General features: G+C 41.2%; 1 protein-coding gene across 7 annotated transcripts in view; it reads left to right on the plus strand.

The window, feature by feature from the left end:
• Positions 1 to 4,814: 4,814 nt before the first annotated feature.
• TEAD1 (TEA domain transcription factor 1) overlaps positions 4,815 to 16,044 on the plus strand; it is a 161,599-nt gene continuing 150,369 nt past the window's right edge. For 4 of the 7 annotated variants that reach the window (XR_010884084.1, XM_067296144.1, XM_067296143.1 and 1 more), the window contains exon 1: positions 5,163 to 5,641. Coding sequence is in view for 3 of the 7 variants with exons in the window: in XM_067296144.1 (XP_067152245.1) it covers positions 5,467 to 5,641 (175 nt within the window). In the remaining 4 variants the exon portion in view is untranslated. Of the gene's footprint in view, positions 4,899 to 5,162; positions 5,642 to 16,044 lie in introns of those variants that run through there. The other 3 variants (XM_067296146.1, XM_067296145.1, XM_067296147.1) reach the window with 2 other exon arrangements.

Genomic DNA, 16,044 nt, shown 5'->3' on the forward strand with positions numbered 1-16,044 from the left:
TAATGCTGCAAAATTTGTAGTGCAAAATATTTTAAAAAGCAACCACCCAAGTGGTTTTCACAGTAATTTGTTTCAGTCAGTGGTGCTAAGAATTATTGCTGTTGGTAGAAAGAATAGGCTGCTGTGCTTATATTGTTTGCTCTAAAGCAGGACAAGAGCCACACCATTTTGATGTTAGTGATTTCATCAATGGGAGAAATACACAGCCCTGGATTCTGGTCATGTAATTTTAGAAAGCTCTCAGTTCACCTTTAGAAATAAGCAACCAGAATTGTCTGAAATTATATATTTCCACACTCTGCCCTATTTTAACTCAGTTGGGCTCTGAGGCCATGGTTCATGTCCTGGCTTCCTCTTGACTCAATTATTGTAATTCATTATTAAACTGTTATTTGTTTTCATTCTTTACACTGTCTGCTGCTTTACAAAGCTCAGCAGCTAGATTTATAATATGGAGAGCTCTGTTCCATTACATTACAGCTTCCCTGTAGTATTTTTGTTGGCATGTTCAACAACATGTTGGTTTAGATATTTAATTCTTTGCTCAATATAGATTAACCCTAATCTACATACTGCTTTTAAGCATTTTCCAAAATTAGTGGTTTTCCTAGTCTGAACTGCAGTCCAAGTACAAAGTTTTAAAATAATTTCAGTGTTTGCAACCAAAATGCTGTATCCAAGCATTGTTGAAATTCGAGGTTCATTCCAAGTCCAGAATGGGCTCTGGATCTAAAGTTTGGAAAGTCCATCTTGTTTTCATCTGCCAGTAAACTACTCTAGGAATAAATAAACGATTCTGGTAACTCTGTATCTCTTGGAGACTTAAAAGCATCATCTATGTTTGGCTGGATGGAATGAGGCATGTAAGTAATTTGCCATATTGGCATAGCTAATGGCAATGGGGAAGGGGACTACAACTCTCTTAGACTTCCTGATGCCATGAGATCACTACTAAAAGTGATCGCATTAATGAAAATAAGAGTGGTTCTGTTATGTAAGCCACAATCCAGCCTCCATTTAAGCATACTCACACTTGCCTCCTTGCAAGTTGCAATAGGACTTGCACCCAAGAAACATTTTGCTGAAAAATACAAAAACTGATAGTACTAAAGACCTTTATTATCTAATTGTATATTCTTTTGTGTGTTCTTTCTATCCTTCCTTACCTTTTCCTTTCACTGTTAAGCTGATTCCATTTCCTTACTTCCATCTGCTATTTCTACTACTACTTATTTTTCTTCTTGTAAGCTACAGACTCTCTTGCACTCCTGACCGGTTTCTCCTCAGCTGTTCTTTCCTCCCCATTGGTTCCTTTCCTTCTGCAGGTTTCCCTTTCTCCATTTTTATCCTGTTTTTTCCTTTCCTTTTATTCCCCCCGCCTTCCTTCTATAGCCACAAACTCTCCCTTCTCTCCTCTTTTCTGTGTCGCGCCTCTTTCCCCAGTCTCCCTCCCTGAAGTACTTTTATTGGTATCCTTCTCTTGAATCTCATTCTTTCTCTGTCATAATATTCTTCCCCATATTCCACACTTGTATATCTCCTTTCTGGCTGAGATAAGCATTTGTCGCAAGGAAATGCCCCTGTCCAGGCTTGTCCCAATGTCCCTTTGTTTTCTTGAGCTTTTGTAATTCTCAGCGCACCTGTGTGCCTGAAGAAGCCATTCATCAATAAACACAGAGTAAGCAGTTCATTAGAGTAAGCTCTCTTTATACAAATGTGCCTCAAATATTCCTTCCTTCTGCAGCCATAGAACCTCCAAAGAAGTCACCCTTGAAGGAAGGAAGTGGCTGGGTTAACACACTGGATGATACTGCTGCTGCCCTTCCTCAGTCCTCACCTTGCTGCCAAAGCACGTAGACCTCTCTCTCCCCAGTACACATTCTTTTTTTCTGTTGGAAATTTCCTGGGGTTCCAGGTATGTATTTTTTGAAGTGGCTGCTGATGTGATATGATATATGATATGATATGATATGACTGCTACAGGGTATATCAGCCTCTAACAAGAAAGATCAGTACTTGTCAAGATTTCCCTCAGTTTTTAGAGGCTATTGCTTTTATCTAGAGCTCTCCGGGCTACAGGCCCGTGCTCAGCAAGTATCATGATATAGTCACCATATTAGTCTGCTGTCAATCTTGTCCTCAGTTCTTGTGCCTTAATTGGAATAGTTTCCTGGGACCAAAATATTGTCAGAACAGCATGGAGAAATGCACAGGCATCAGGTAAATTTAATTCTTCTTCTGGAAAGAGTTCTGGATGGCAAGGAACCTACTGAGCTGTGTCGGCAGATACAGGCAAACAGCTACCACCTGGCTTACGTTTGATTCAAGTTCATCCACAATCACAGGTATAGAAATGAAACCTTTTTTTTTTCTTTTCCATGAGGAGAGTATAATGCTGCAAATTTTCATTGCTTTCATTTGTGAGAGCTGCTGGAGGTAAAGAGTTTTCAAACTCTTTTTAGCCGTTGTCCAAAATTTTGCCATTCTCCTTCCATGTGTACATAGTTGTGATACCTTCTTGGACCTGCAGAGGCAAAAAAGCTGACAAAAAAGTCAGCATTCTTAGCACTTTCTCTGCAAGCCTCATGGGAAAAAAGATCTCATTCATTTAAACTGATTCCACATTTCTGTGCATGGAGTGCGCACAGTGGAATGAGTTTCATCTCCAGTGTAAGTCCAGCAACATATCATTGAAAACGTATGGTATGGGGATAGGGAGCAAAATTTTTTCCTATTTTTTCTGTTGCAGCCTTGGAAAAGTGTCAGTAAACTTTGGGTATACTCAAAAGTCTATGGCTTAGTACAGACATTTGCATACTGGTTGAATTTTACAAATTGTGCAGGCTCTTAGACACTTATTAGACAATATTATTAGAGCTGTTTGAGAAAAGGAGGAGGGGAAGAGAAAGCAAATTCTGTGTGCACGTGTGTGTGTGTGTGTAAGGGGGTTCCCTGTAGCCTGCTTTGGGAAAGAAATTTTTCACCCAGTGTGGAATGATGTTGGAAATTTTTTTTGAAATATGTTTGTTTTCCCATTCTCCCAACTTTTTGACCAACACATTCTCAAACTTCGGCTCTGCTTGATATTGTTCAATGCATGTGGTTTCTTTAGGGTTGGGTTTTAGTAGACTTTAGTAGACTTTAGTAGACTTTAGTAGACTTTAGTATCAGTAGTGCGATCTCCTGATTGGTGGGAACTTTGCATCTTCCTATCGCGCTGTCCAACATACACACTCTGTGCCTGGAGCACAAAGTTTAAAGCCAGTTGCAGCCTCTCTGTGAACTGCAGCATGAGCCTTAAGCGACTCACGTTTTCAGGAGGCTCCTGGGTCAGCCATGAGCTACAATGGTGGCTGTTATCAGCATGGCTGTCTTACGAGGTTGCTTGCTGGGAAAGCACCAAGAAGGGCACGTTTCCAGCATTTACTGAGAGAGATGCTTGGCATCTTTTCTGAATGTCGTACGCTAGTAATATACAGGCTATTTATTGTGAATTCCAGCAGCCCCCATCGAGGCATGTCGTGAGGTTACACATGATGTGAGCATGTTAATGCTGTCTGATGACACCAACATGTGGTGTTTCTGAGGTTGTAATGCAATTTTCCTTATGCTGCCTGACAGCTCCAAAAGTGGTAGCCCTGCTGGGTAAACTTTCAAAGGTGGATAGAAATGTATGTTTGCACATCAAAATAGGCAATTTATTTCACAAACAGGCACTGAGGTGTCCAGTTATCCATTTTGCTTATGCAAATACAAGTTTTCACGAGCACAACAGCTGTGCCTGCACTGCAATTACTTCCATAAGGTAGCTCAGATGATTGTTAACCAAAGGAGATGTGCACTGTAATGACACTCAGCGAGCATTTCTGGGGTAGGGGCTGCGCCCATTCGAGAAGGCTAAGGATACGCTCACAGCACTCGGGCTCACAGCTGGAGCGGTGCAAAACTTGTAGCATGAGATCTGAAGCTGGGGCTGGCCTTGTGGGAAAGGTGAAGGCTTGGATTTGGGGTGAAGCATGCAGGCTCCTCTGCTGCTCCTGGGCCAGTTGTGAGTTCAGGCCTGATGTGGGGTTTGATGAGAACAAACCCTCCTGCAAACACCCCACTTGCTCAGGGCCTCGGGGACTTGGGCTCTGGCAGGCCCTGGGGCAGCGTGGGAGGCGCAGTGGCCTCCTGGGCACAGGCTCGCCCTTCCTAGGGCCACCGGGGCAAGCGCAGGGCTCTGTGGAGCACCAGGGAGCCAGGGGGTGTTTGGAAGTGGTCGTTGCCCGGGGGCAGCAGCCTGCCTCCCCAGTCCCCTCTGTGCGGGGGCCAGCACCTGCAGCCCCATGGCAAACCACTGCAGCCCTACTGCAGCCCCAGACTGGTTGCAAACTCTTGCAGCGCGGTCGCAAACGGCGGCGGCCCGCTGCAAGCCCCGCCCCCGCGGGCGCCGCTCAGGTGTCCCCGGCCCCCCCGGCCGCCCCGGGCTCCCCTATGAGGTCAGCGCGGCGCGAGGCCCCGCCCGCCGCCCGCCCCGCCCCGCCCCGCCCGCCGCCCGCCGCGGCCGCAGGAGGCGCGGGCCGCGCTCCGCTCCGCCCCGCGGCGCCCGCTCCCGCCCGCTCCCGCGTTCATCTCATTCCTCCCCTCATTCCGCGCATTCCTCGCATCGCTGGCGCCGCGCAGCCCGGCCGGACCCGGCCCGCCCCGCGCCCCGCCGCGCCGCGCCGGCCGGGCAGCAGCGCGTCCCTGCGAGGGCTCGGGCCGCCGCGCGCCCCGCGATATAAATAGCGAAGCCGCAGATTAAAAATAAGCGCGGGGCTATAAATAGCCGCGCGGCCGGGGGGCGCCGGGCGAAGTTTGCCATTGGGCTGCGGCGCGCTGGCGGCGCCGGCGGAGGTGGGCAGCGCGGCGCGGAGGTGAGTGGGGCGCGGGCGGAGCGCGGCGCGGAGCGCGGGGGAGCGGGGCCGCCCGCGCCGCTCCGCGCCCCGCGGGGGGACGGGGTGGGGGGCGGCCCCGCGCCTCCCCGCGCGCCCCGCAGGTGCCCCGGGGGCGGCGGGGAGGGCGCGGGGCAGCGGCGGCGCCCTGGGAGCTTCGGCCGCGCCGGGTCTCGGCGGAGCCGCAACAGGCGGCGGCGGCCCCGCTCGGCGGTGCCCTGAGTCAGCGCGCGGCGCCCGGCGCGCTCACGGGCGCGCTCGCTCGCTCGCGCACACACACACACACACACACACACACACACACAGCTCGCACACACGCGCACTCGCACCGCTCTCTGACATTCTTCACATATTTTTTTTTTTTTCACGAAGACGGAAGAAGTTAGGAGCAGCCCCGAGCTCGCAAAATAAAATCACAGCAATAATAAATTAAAAAAAAAAATCCCCCGGCGCTGCGGGCTGCACAGCCGCTCGGTCCGCCTCGGGAGAGCTGTGCGGTGTAGCGCCCTGAGTTTCGTTTGCCTCTTCCCCTCCTATTTTACTCTAAAAGATGAAAGAAGGAATGTCCTTTTTTGCTGCTTCTTCTTCTCCAGAGCTGCTGCTGCTGGTTAATTGCACATTCAAGTGGAAAATTTTCGGGAGTCAGCAGAAACATTGTATCCAAAAAAGACAAAGTCGCAGTTACAACAACACCGAGGAGATTGTCCCTGGAAAACTTCCTTTCGGTAGGAACCATAGGGTTATTTATTTATCCGTAACGTTTTACAGAGATCTATTCCACAGATGTCCACAGCGCTGATGTCGAGGGCCGGTCGCAGCCTTTGTTCACAGAAGGAGCGTTTTTAAAGGAAGTACACTTCTAAGGGGGAGGGAAAAAGTTATACAGTACAGCTTTTGTAATGCAATTTAAACACCACTGTCCCCTCCAAACAACTAAACAAAAGTAATGAAGAGAAATAAAACGGGGAGGGGGAACCCACTCTCTTTTCACCACATATAAAAGTCCATGCTCCTACCTCTGTTGAATGTAATTGTGTGCATGATTTTGCTCCTCTTGAAATCTGTTTTAAGTTGAATGGTGTTACAGTATAAAAATATTTATGAAACAATGAAATACCAGCCACCCATGTTTCTCAGGAGAGTTGTTAACTTATTAGAAATAAGTGCCTGCCTTTGATACAAAGAAATGAAAAGTGACCTCCAGAAGTGCTGGAAAGTTAGGGAGCAGTTATGCTCTACGTCTTCTGAATGTAAATGGCTCCCAATATCTTTTCTTTTCTTTTCTTTTCTTTTCTTTTCTTTTCTTTTCTTTTCTTTTCTTTTCTTTTCTTTTCTTTTCTTTTCTTTTCTTTTCTTTTCTTTTCTTTTTAACCGTTCATTATTGAACGCCATCTGGGAAAGAAGGGCCAAGAAACATCAGATTGTACTGGCTTTTTCTGATGTAAAATCTTATATATAAGAAAAGTAAGCTGAAGGGGCAGAGCCTCAGGGAAAAAAGTACCCATACAGCTGTATTGCTGTCTAACAGAAGTGTATTTGCTTTCTCTTAATGCTGATAATGTTTGGAAACACAATATTGCTAGTTATCAATTTTATAGAGATATCTAACTAGATAATGGCAAAGTTTGGAGAAGATGAAATATTGTATTTAGTAGCTGAATGTTCAGTTATTATGCAGTGCATCTAGTATGGAAATCTCTGTGGGATTGCCCCTTATGGGAAAATTCATATAAATAACAAAGTACTGACTGCAATTGAATATGAAAACAAAAATGATTACAAAATGATTATAATTACATTAGGACTTAATTTAAAATTATGTACACACTTCATATATCCCTAGGTTGGGAATGTGTCTGTAATATATGAGGTATTCTATCTCTATAAATAGTTGGGGAATACCATTAAAGGGATATTGGATTGTATTAGTGGTAAGATGGTGCTATCAAAAACAGCACAGAAGTGGATATTAAATTACTTATTTGGGGGAGGAGGAGGGAAAGCTTGCATGTTTGTAAGTTTGTGTATATATACGTATACACACTTTATTTGGAATAGAAATACAGGAATTAATACAGGGAGTGCTCTTGGATCATGAGCTGAAGATTTTACACGTGGGTCACATTTTTAACTTGCATCTATTTAAAATCAGCTTTTTAAAATAATTTTGATTTAAAGGTAAACTTTTTTGAGATGCATCTATTTTTCACCTCTGTGGTAAAATGTGCCTTTTAACACTGCACTGATTTTGAATTAGGTCATAATATATTTTCTATACCAGTAGGGATAATTCTGCATTTTGTTTGATTCAGGTTTATATCAGCTGATCAAGCAGAAATTCTGGATGCAAATGATTTATCTCTGTTTTTCATCGTAGTAATCTAGAAATGCCTTTGAACAGTGCTTCACTGATAAACACATATTAGGAGTATTTTGAGCATCAATTTTAAATATGCTGTTTTGGTGAAGTAAATACTATTAGTTTTTACACCCTGAAGAGTGTAACAACAGCTCTTAAGATTCAAATTACTATTTTATATTCTGTATAGTTTCTCCGTCATAGTGCTGAGTGGGACGTACATGAGTAGTGAAGCAGAAAAAGATCTTGATTTGATATGAACCTTAGTAAAGACAGCCTCTGCTTAAAGGAGTTTAATTAAACAGCTAAAAAAGAACTATGTGAACTTAATTGTGAACTAGACCCGCTGTGAATTTCCAGCCGAGAAATGATAGTGTTGTAATGTGTGTGTATGTGTGAGTATGCATGTAGCACGTTTGATATAATTTGTAACTAGCATTTTTTTTGTTGTTGTTGTTGCTGGACAGTGTAGTGGTTTTGGATATTGTTAAAGTGGTTTTTAGGCTTTGTTCATGACTGAAAAAGTTAAGCTTAGTAAAGTCATATGCAGAGGAAGAAAGAACTCTTCCTTCTTTCTTTTTAAACTACCTCTGGATAAAATTGCTTACAATCTTTCAAGATATAGTATAGGGAGAAGTATAATACAGACTTCTGAAGCTACAGAGAAATTCAGGAGTAAGTAAAGCATCTTTTACTTAATAAAAAGTGATAGATAAAAATAGCTGTGTATTGCGATATAACTGTCAGCTTCCAATCTGTGAAGTAGGATGGTTACACGGTTGGAACAATTTCAGTAGAAATAATCTGATTTTATTGGAAGGTGCCTAAGGTTGTTTCCAAAACATGATCTTGCGTACAGTTTTGAACGTGTGTGTTTGTGAAAAAATTACCTTCAAACGTTACATTCTGAATGCATGACTTCTGACTATATATATATACACACACACGTGCGCGCATCACTTTTTAATATGTTATTTCTTCTTGGCATTAATATTAATGTTATATCTTTCCAGAGATAGTAAAAACTAGCACTGTCTTTCTGAAATGATTCCATTTATTTGGGGGGGAGGGGAAAGGTTTGTTAGATCAAATCCTTACTCAGGTTAAAGTGACGGGGATGACTCATGTGAATAAACATTTGCTGGATCAAATACTAAGATATTTACAGCATATGCTTTATATACACATTTAGTATGATATTTGATGTCTAAAAGAAGGAAATGGGCACTGTTCTGCATGCATCTTTTCTTAATAAAAGAATATCAAATTTGACACACTTAGGCTTTTTCGAATTTTTGTGAGGGGCTTATGTTCAGCTTTGCTCATAATCTGTGTCTGAAACTTGCAGGCAAATTTCTGTTAAAAGTTGACCGCTCATTCCATTTGTGCTCTTATCCACAGCATGTGCAGATTCAAGGTGAGGACTGACATGTGGGTGTTTTTTTGTTTGGTTGTTTTTTTTCCCCTCCTGGTATAAATTCAGCTTAATTCCATCAACTTCATACCGACCTATTCTGTAATTACATTGCTGTAATGAGGGTATAAATTGACCCTTTAAACATTATTTTAAAATGCCCAGTTCTTCAGAGGACCTATGTTCAGCGTGAGAGAAATAATAGTTACTTAGTTCTGGGATTTGAGATTTAATTACTATTTTGTCACTTTACAGCACCAATGCCATTAATGCCTGCCTCAGGTAGGAATGTTTTATATTCCTAAACTATGGTCATTTACTATTTAAAAAATGTAAGTGAGTCTCAACCAAATTTTAGAACCTAGAAGAGGTAAATTGTCTCCCTAATAGAAACTGCTGTTAGAGATTTCGTGGCAATGCATACAAGTACTGTATAACTTAAATTATGTCCTGTGATATATGAACAGATTAATGGCATTATTTATTGTGAAGCCAGCTGACTCTAGGCCACACTGAAGACACGTTTTTAGAAGAAAAATCTCTATAATAAATTCATACTTTATGGCCATATCTTGCCCTCTGTTCTTTCACAAAACTCCTTTTGACTTTAGCAAGTGGAACAAGGATGGAATAATATTTCCTGGAATAATTTTGTGTTTGGTTTTAATGATTGCTCATTTCCAAAACATAAGAGAGTGAAAAGTTGCAGACTTCAATCCTTTGAGGCACCAGCTTCAAATCTGTTCCTCAGATTTGTCATATTAAAATTCAACTAGAACTTTTCTGATTCAATACTCCGAACCTCTCTTGTTTTCTGTGTGAAATCCTGATCCCATTGAAATCGCCATGAGTTTTGCATTGTTATTAGTACACCCAAGATTTCACTCTCTGTGCTGATGCAGATTCAGCAACTTTGGTACTGTATCAGGTTATTAAAGTTCCCCCAGAATTATATTAATTTTAAAATACAGGGAGTGGAGGAGTGTATGGGGAGAGAAAGGAGAGGTTGCTAACAAGCCTATGTCAAAATCTGGTTCCTAACAACTAATTTGAGGTATCTTGCACAGGAAGCCTATGAATGTCTCGCAGAGCAACTCATCATGTGCTATATGCACTTATTTGTTAGATGAATTTTTGTCTGTGTGTGAAGAACGCTGTGAAAACCCGTTCTGCGTGTAAAGCATTTACAGAAGCTTGCCCAGTTGGTGCAGGACTAAAACCCCTTTAGCAGTCTTTCCAGCTTGTGTCCGGGTTCCTCAGAGGCAGCACATTTTATTTTGGCACCAGTCCAGTAAAAGGTATCACCTACAACTTTTCGTTCTTTGTCTTCTAGTCATTGTTTACTGGAACAATGCGATTACTACTTCCACATCCTGTTGTACGTTTCCACATGGCCTTCTTAGATTTCTAGTTCTTACTAGCTCTTCATTAAATATTTGAATCTGAGATAGTCTGTGTGGTAGCAGAAGCGTATGACTGCAAAATGCAAGTTTGTTTGCCAGTGGGTCAGAAGGTAGAATTTGGAATCTCAGTGTGCTGGGGGGGAAGGGAGGAAAGTTTAGGATTATGTGTAAAACTATTAAAATGCTATTGACTGGGAATCTAAAACAATGACGAGTGCTGTTGTTTTTACAGATACATAAACTGAAAACTGCTGCTAATGATGGGAAATGTTAATTATGTGAGAACATATTGAACTTATATTCTCTGGCATGAACTTTTTTAAATGCATCAACTGTGCTGCCTTTTATGCGCACAGCTTTCTAATTATCATAATTCAGTACAGCTCTGGCTTTTGGAAAGAGTTCAAGTGCAATCTCAACTTAACATGAAAGGAGTTTTTTTTTTTTTTTTTTTTTAAACGAGAATGTTCAAGAACAATTTGAAAAGATAATCTAAAAATGCTACATACTTAACTGGGTAAAAGTCAGAAAATAAATATGTTCCCATAACTGCCTATCAAAGCAGAACAGATTATTAGAACAGAAAGTTATCTATTTTTCTCATTATGTCTTTCACACTCCCACAAAACACAACTAAAAACACATTTTCATAATTGGATGCCGTAGACACATCTACTATATATCTATAGACAGTTGTTTTTATTTTGTCAGTTTTTGAAATGATAAATCAAGTGAGTGGATTACTATATTGCCATTAAAAGACTTTTTCTTGAACAGTACATAAGTAACAAAGATTTGTGTATTTAAAACAAAGTAAGCAAAACACTTTCATGGGGTTTTTTTGGTATTAACCAATTATGTCTCTGTCACATATTAAAGCTCCATTGTCAATCTTCCTTATCTATCAGTATTCACACCTTGCCTTCATAGTTTGAGGGACTGTAAATACCAATTCTTTTGAAAGTGTTCAAAAGTTGTTTTTTTTTTCTTTGTTTTTAATGAGGGGGAAAATAACTTTAATTTAACATATGCTTGAAATATCCTTTGACAGATTTTTGTTTGTTTTTGTATGTGATCGAATCATTAGTTTTCCCTTCTCCTACCACCCAAGGTCTAGCCGAAAAAGGATCAGAGATACGATTTTTTTTTTTATACTTGTCTTTTCCTTTACTGCAGTACATGCTACATTGCTAAAATGCAAAGAAAGCCCCAGTGAAACAAAATGACTTCATTTGAGCTGGCACTTAAGAGCAGAATTCACTTCCATAGTGCTGAAATAAAAGAAGCCAAGTGTTTTAAATAGCCACTCCCCTAGGCCAGAGTGTTTTTAGAAAAGCTCATTGTCTAGATTTGAGCTGTAGCAGTATGCCTGCCTCTGTTAAATCTCCCAAACCAGACAGCTCGATTTCTAAAGTTGACATCTGGTTTACTCTTTGTTCACCTGTTTAAAAAAAAATGCAAATAGATGAGTGCACTGTTGCCCTAGAGCTCTGCAAAAAAATAAAAATGCTGTTGACAGTTTGTCAAATAGTGCTTCCAGTCTAAGACTGCAGTAGCCTATTGTTATGCCAGCAACAGGCAACAGAAGTTGTGGCACCATATGGCTAGTATATGCTTCAGATAAGCTATCTGTTAATTTAGCTTATCAGTAGCGTTTTGATATGCTTCATGTTTGAATCACCAACCAGTATGGCCTTGAGTATTTTTGGTGCCAGATTATTCCTTAACATTATAGACATCACAGTTATTCCCTTGGTGGAATCTCTCTTCATTCATCCACCTCATGGTGCCCTGGAACAATGGTGCTTATTTTTGGAATTAGTTGGTAGATTTTTTACAGGGTTGTCTTTCTGTGAGGAGATTATAATTCAGGAATGACATTTTGGTTTTAAGGGGAGAAAATGTCAGAACAGACTTTGGAAGAAAAGGTAAATTCATAGAGGTTTAGAGGCTAAAAGCTTTTGTTGTGTGCATCTCAATCAAAAAATATTTATTGCTTGGAGATAAACATTTATTAATGGTAGAAAGGAAGGTTTTTTTTTTTCATATTTAACTTACAACTGCTGTGCCCATGCATACTTTTTTCCTAGGACTGTTTTGTGTCTTAAAATAAGAGGCAAAGCTCTGAAAACAATTTCATTTTCCACATCCCCTATTTTATCTTTACTATTTCAACAAAGCAGCCTCTAAAAAATTATGCATCCCTTCATCTCTGTCAGCTGATTTTTGAAGAATTTGTCATTCAAGATCAACTGAAAGCCTCTGAGAAGACTCAGTGGAAGTTCCTTCATCTTTTCTTTCTTTTTTTCTTTTCTTTTCTACTTCCTCTTCCCTTGGTCATAATCTGTTGTGTGGCAGGAAAAATCTCAAACATAAATAAAGTCTTGCATTCAGAGCTGCGCTGATGTCCTTAGGGTTGGATCTCGCATTGCTCCCTGACCCCCCTGTGCATTCCTCTCTGCCTTCTGCCCTTCGGGCGCTGGCTTGGCGCTGGCTTGCAGGGCACTGCATCTCCCTCTCCTGCTTTCCGGACCCTCGCTGTCCTCGCCTGTGCGTGTACTTGCTCCTGGGCAGCCCTTGACTAGGCACGCCTCCCTCCCGGTCAGGGAGGGGAGGTTGTTTCCCTCCATTCGCTGCCCACCTTGCCACTTCTTCCGCGCCCCTCTCTTCCCCTTGCTGACGCGTCCCTGCTGTCAGATCTTGTCGCCCATGCTCGCTGTGCTGTTCCCACTTCTTTCTGGCGGTGATTATTTGAAAGAATGCATTGATTGTTCTTATACAATGCCTTTGGGGTCCCTGGTGCCTAATGACCAAGTAGAGGGCCAGATTCTCTCTCAGAGAAGTTTGCAGTTGACTTCTAAATCTGTGCACTGATACCATTTTCCTAGTAATGAAAGGAGGTCAAAGAGAAGAAATTTTTTCCCATCCCTCTTGAATGTAGCAATGTGGCAGTTCAGAACAGTGTCCGTTCTGTAGCGCTCCACTGCAGTCCCTCCTGCTGCGGACAGAGTGGACTGAGAAGCATAGGCAGGGGCACAGTGTCAGCATGGCAGTGGGGCTGGTAGGGAATGAAGCATCAGGCTCCCACCCTGCCCACGTGTCCACATGGGTACCAGTGCCTGTCAAAAGTGGAAGTGCTCCCCTGTTGTGGCGTGACATCGAAGGCTGCTCACAGGGGTTTTCGTGTCTCTAATGGGACATGGTGTATTGGCATTATCAACTTAAAGCTGGTCTGGGGATCACTGGTTTGTTTTAAATTAAGATATAGAACACTGGTCCGTGGCGTGTCTTGCAGTTAGGTACAATTGGGTGAAAATATCCTCTGTCCTCTGTCTTAGTGCAGATTAGACCAGTGATCTCACTCTAGTTCATGTGTTGGGGAGGAAAGTAAGTGAAAAGGTGGGGAAGGGTAGGTATTTAGACTTCTGATTTTCTGTAAGGCGTTTGCACATCTTCCCTACAAGTTATTTCTATGTGCTTAAAGGTGAGAGGCAATTTTCAGTCCACTGACCTATCTAGTTATCACCCTTAATGTGTGTGTGGACATTTTGGACTGATGGGGCCATCAAAACATAGCAAATCTGTATTTTATTTAGTACAATAAGATGTCTTTCATATATTTGATTTTTGTGGTTAAACTTTAGAGCCTCTGAAGTTTTAGCTGATCTGGTATCTACTTGACTGGCCTTTCTCAGCATTTCACTGGTTCTGATTATTGTTTTGTGACAGTAAATCTGTGGCTCTGAATGATGTCTGTTTTGCTCATTAAATATACTATTATTTAGTTGTAGTAATTTGTTTCCTTGCTTCTTGGCATGTTTACTATGTGCTTATTGACCAGTTATAGTTAAGCATTTGAAGGGGCATATTTGAAAAATGTTTTTAAAATATACAGTGTCCTTTACCAATTCACTTTAGGTTTTAGTGTTAGTAGTATATTTTTGTTGGTGGAACAATGACCCATAAATAACTTGATCTCTCAGATCTCCAAAAACAATACAAAAAAGTCTGAAGGGTAATAAAATTGTCATAGTTCTGGGTTGCTTGGAAAATTAACTAATATTCTGGCCTCCGAGATGTTGGAAACAAATTAAAGAACCCTTTTTTAGGTAGCAGGCTGCTTTTAATGGTTCTTCTGTATTAAGGAAAGTACAGTATTGTAGGTTATTTATTTCTGGGCATGCAGTACAGGGTGAAGAGCTTGCAATTCAGCTAGCAATGCCTCTGTGCCCTGAGGTAAACTCTATTTCACAAAGGGAATTTTGATTATGGTCTACTGCTCTGTAGCATAGTGGAGGCTTCAAGAGGCAAGTGGTAAATGCTACCAAAGAAAAGCTGGATAGGAGCCACTGACGTCATCTAAGTAAATCTGCTGTAGGACTATAGCCATAAAATGACTGCCAGCCACTGAGCGCACTTTGGCCTTTTCTTGTCAACTGTTTTAACTGCTGTTTTTTTTTTTTTTTTCCAAGCAACATGCACTTTGTTTTCTTTTTTTGTGCTAGTTGTGCACATGGGGAAATATAGAAATGCTAACTTCATCCCCCCAACACTGTACATCATATGGGAGTGTCTGCAGATCGCAGTTCAAAAATTAAAAAGTAAACCAGTACTTTTCCGTACATGAGCCTAGCAGAATTAAGTTTCCATCTCAAGCTATTTTTTAGGTGCAAGAGCTTGGCAGTTCAAGTTACAGCATACTGATGAGATTTGTGTTGTGGGCAAAAAGCATTTTGATGCACTGGAGGGCATGCTTTCCTCTGGAAGAACTAAATGCATAAAAATGGCTGGTTGTGTATTCTGAATTAGCACAAAAATGCATGCATTTCTGAGTGCTTAAGATCCAGGGTGTTAGTCGTTGCTTTCAGATTGACCAGTGAAGCCCCAGTGACCCCTGAAACAGAACTTTTTTGTTGTTTCAAACATCCAAATGTATTGTTACCAGCTGATCTTTGATTATACATATTATACATAGTTAAATTGTGTGCATCAACAACAACAACTCTGGAATTTGTCCATTAAAATATAGCCGTAGATATTTGTGTACCTAAGGCTATACCTAAAAGTATGTTTGATATCCCACCTGTCCTCCACTTGAAGTTTAGATGTGTCAGGATTGTAACAAAGGTAACTGTTTTTTTTGCCAGTGGATTTTCAATTCATTGTTAACATTCACTTGAATTGAATTTCAGGAATTTTAACATACTTTTTTTTTTTTTTAAGCAGAGTGCATAGTAAAACATATTTATAATTATTAGCCAGTGTGTCCCTTGACAATATTTGTTTACTTGATTTATGTACTTTTTTACTTTAAAATAAAAATTAAGCATCACTCTGACTGTTTTTGAAGTTTGAGTCTTATGATCAGAAATATATTAAAACCAGTATCTATCCATGAATCATTAGATGAGTCAGTTCCTGAAACCACTACAAGCCTCACAGTTCTTGGCTACAACTAAAAGCAGGAAATCCAGGCTTCAATAACTTCCTTTCCCAGTACTGGCTATGGCAGTGTTAGTGGTTAGTATATGCTGCTTTTGTAAGCAATAGGAAGATGTATGTCTGAGGAACAAAGGCACTCAAGTCAATTTGCTGAAACTGTTTATAATTTGTGGTCTTGATTTGAATGTCAGGATATATTGGCATATACTACATTCTGTGCTGCAATACTTTTTCCAGCAGTGATATTCAGAATATGAAATAGAGGGAACACACTATGGCACAGTTCTTGGACAAACCCATCTCATCAGTTTACCAGAAAAGGGGAAGAGAGTTTTAGTGATATCATCAAACTGCTGAATAGTATTGGGAAAGAGAATTGAACACATAGGAGTAAATTTAAAATGTTTATTTAGCAGTTACTTTGTTTTATGCTTGTGCAACAAACTATTTTTATGCTGTTTCAGTGCTCCAAGAGGACTTGAAAAAAAAAACAACCCAAACTTGGAACAT

This window comes from Apteryx mantelli, chromosome 4 (assembly GCF_036417845.1).
Source record: "Apteryx mantelli isolate bAptMan1 chromosome 4, bAptMan1.hap1, whole genome shotgun sequence".
Classification (NCBI taxonomy): domain Eukaryota; kingdom Metazoa; phylum Chordata; class Aves; order Apterygiformes; family Apterygidae; genus Apteryx; species Apteryx mantelli.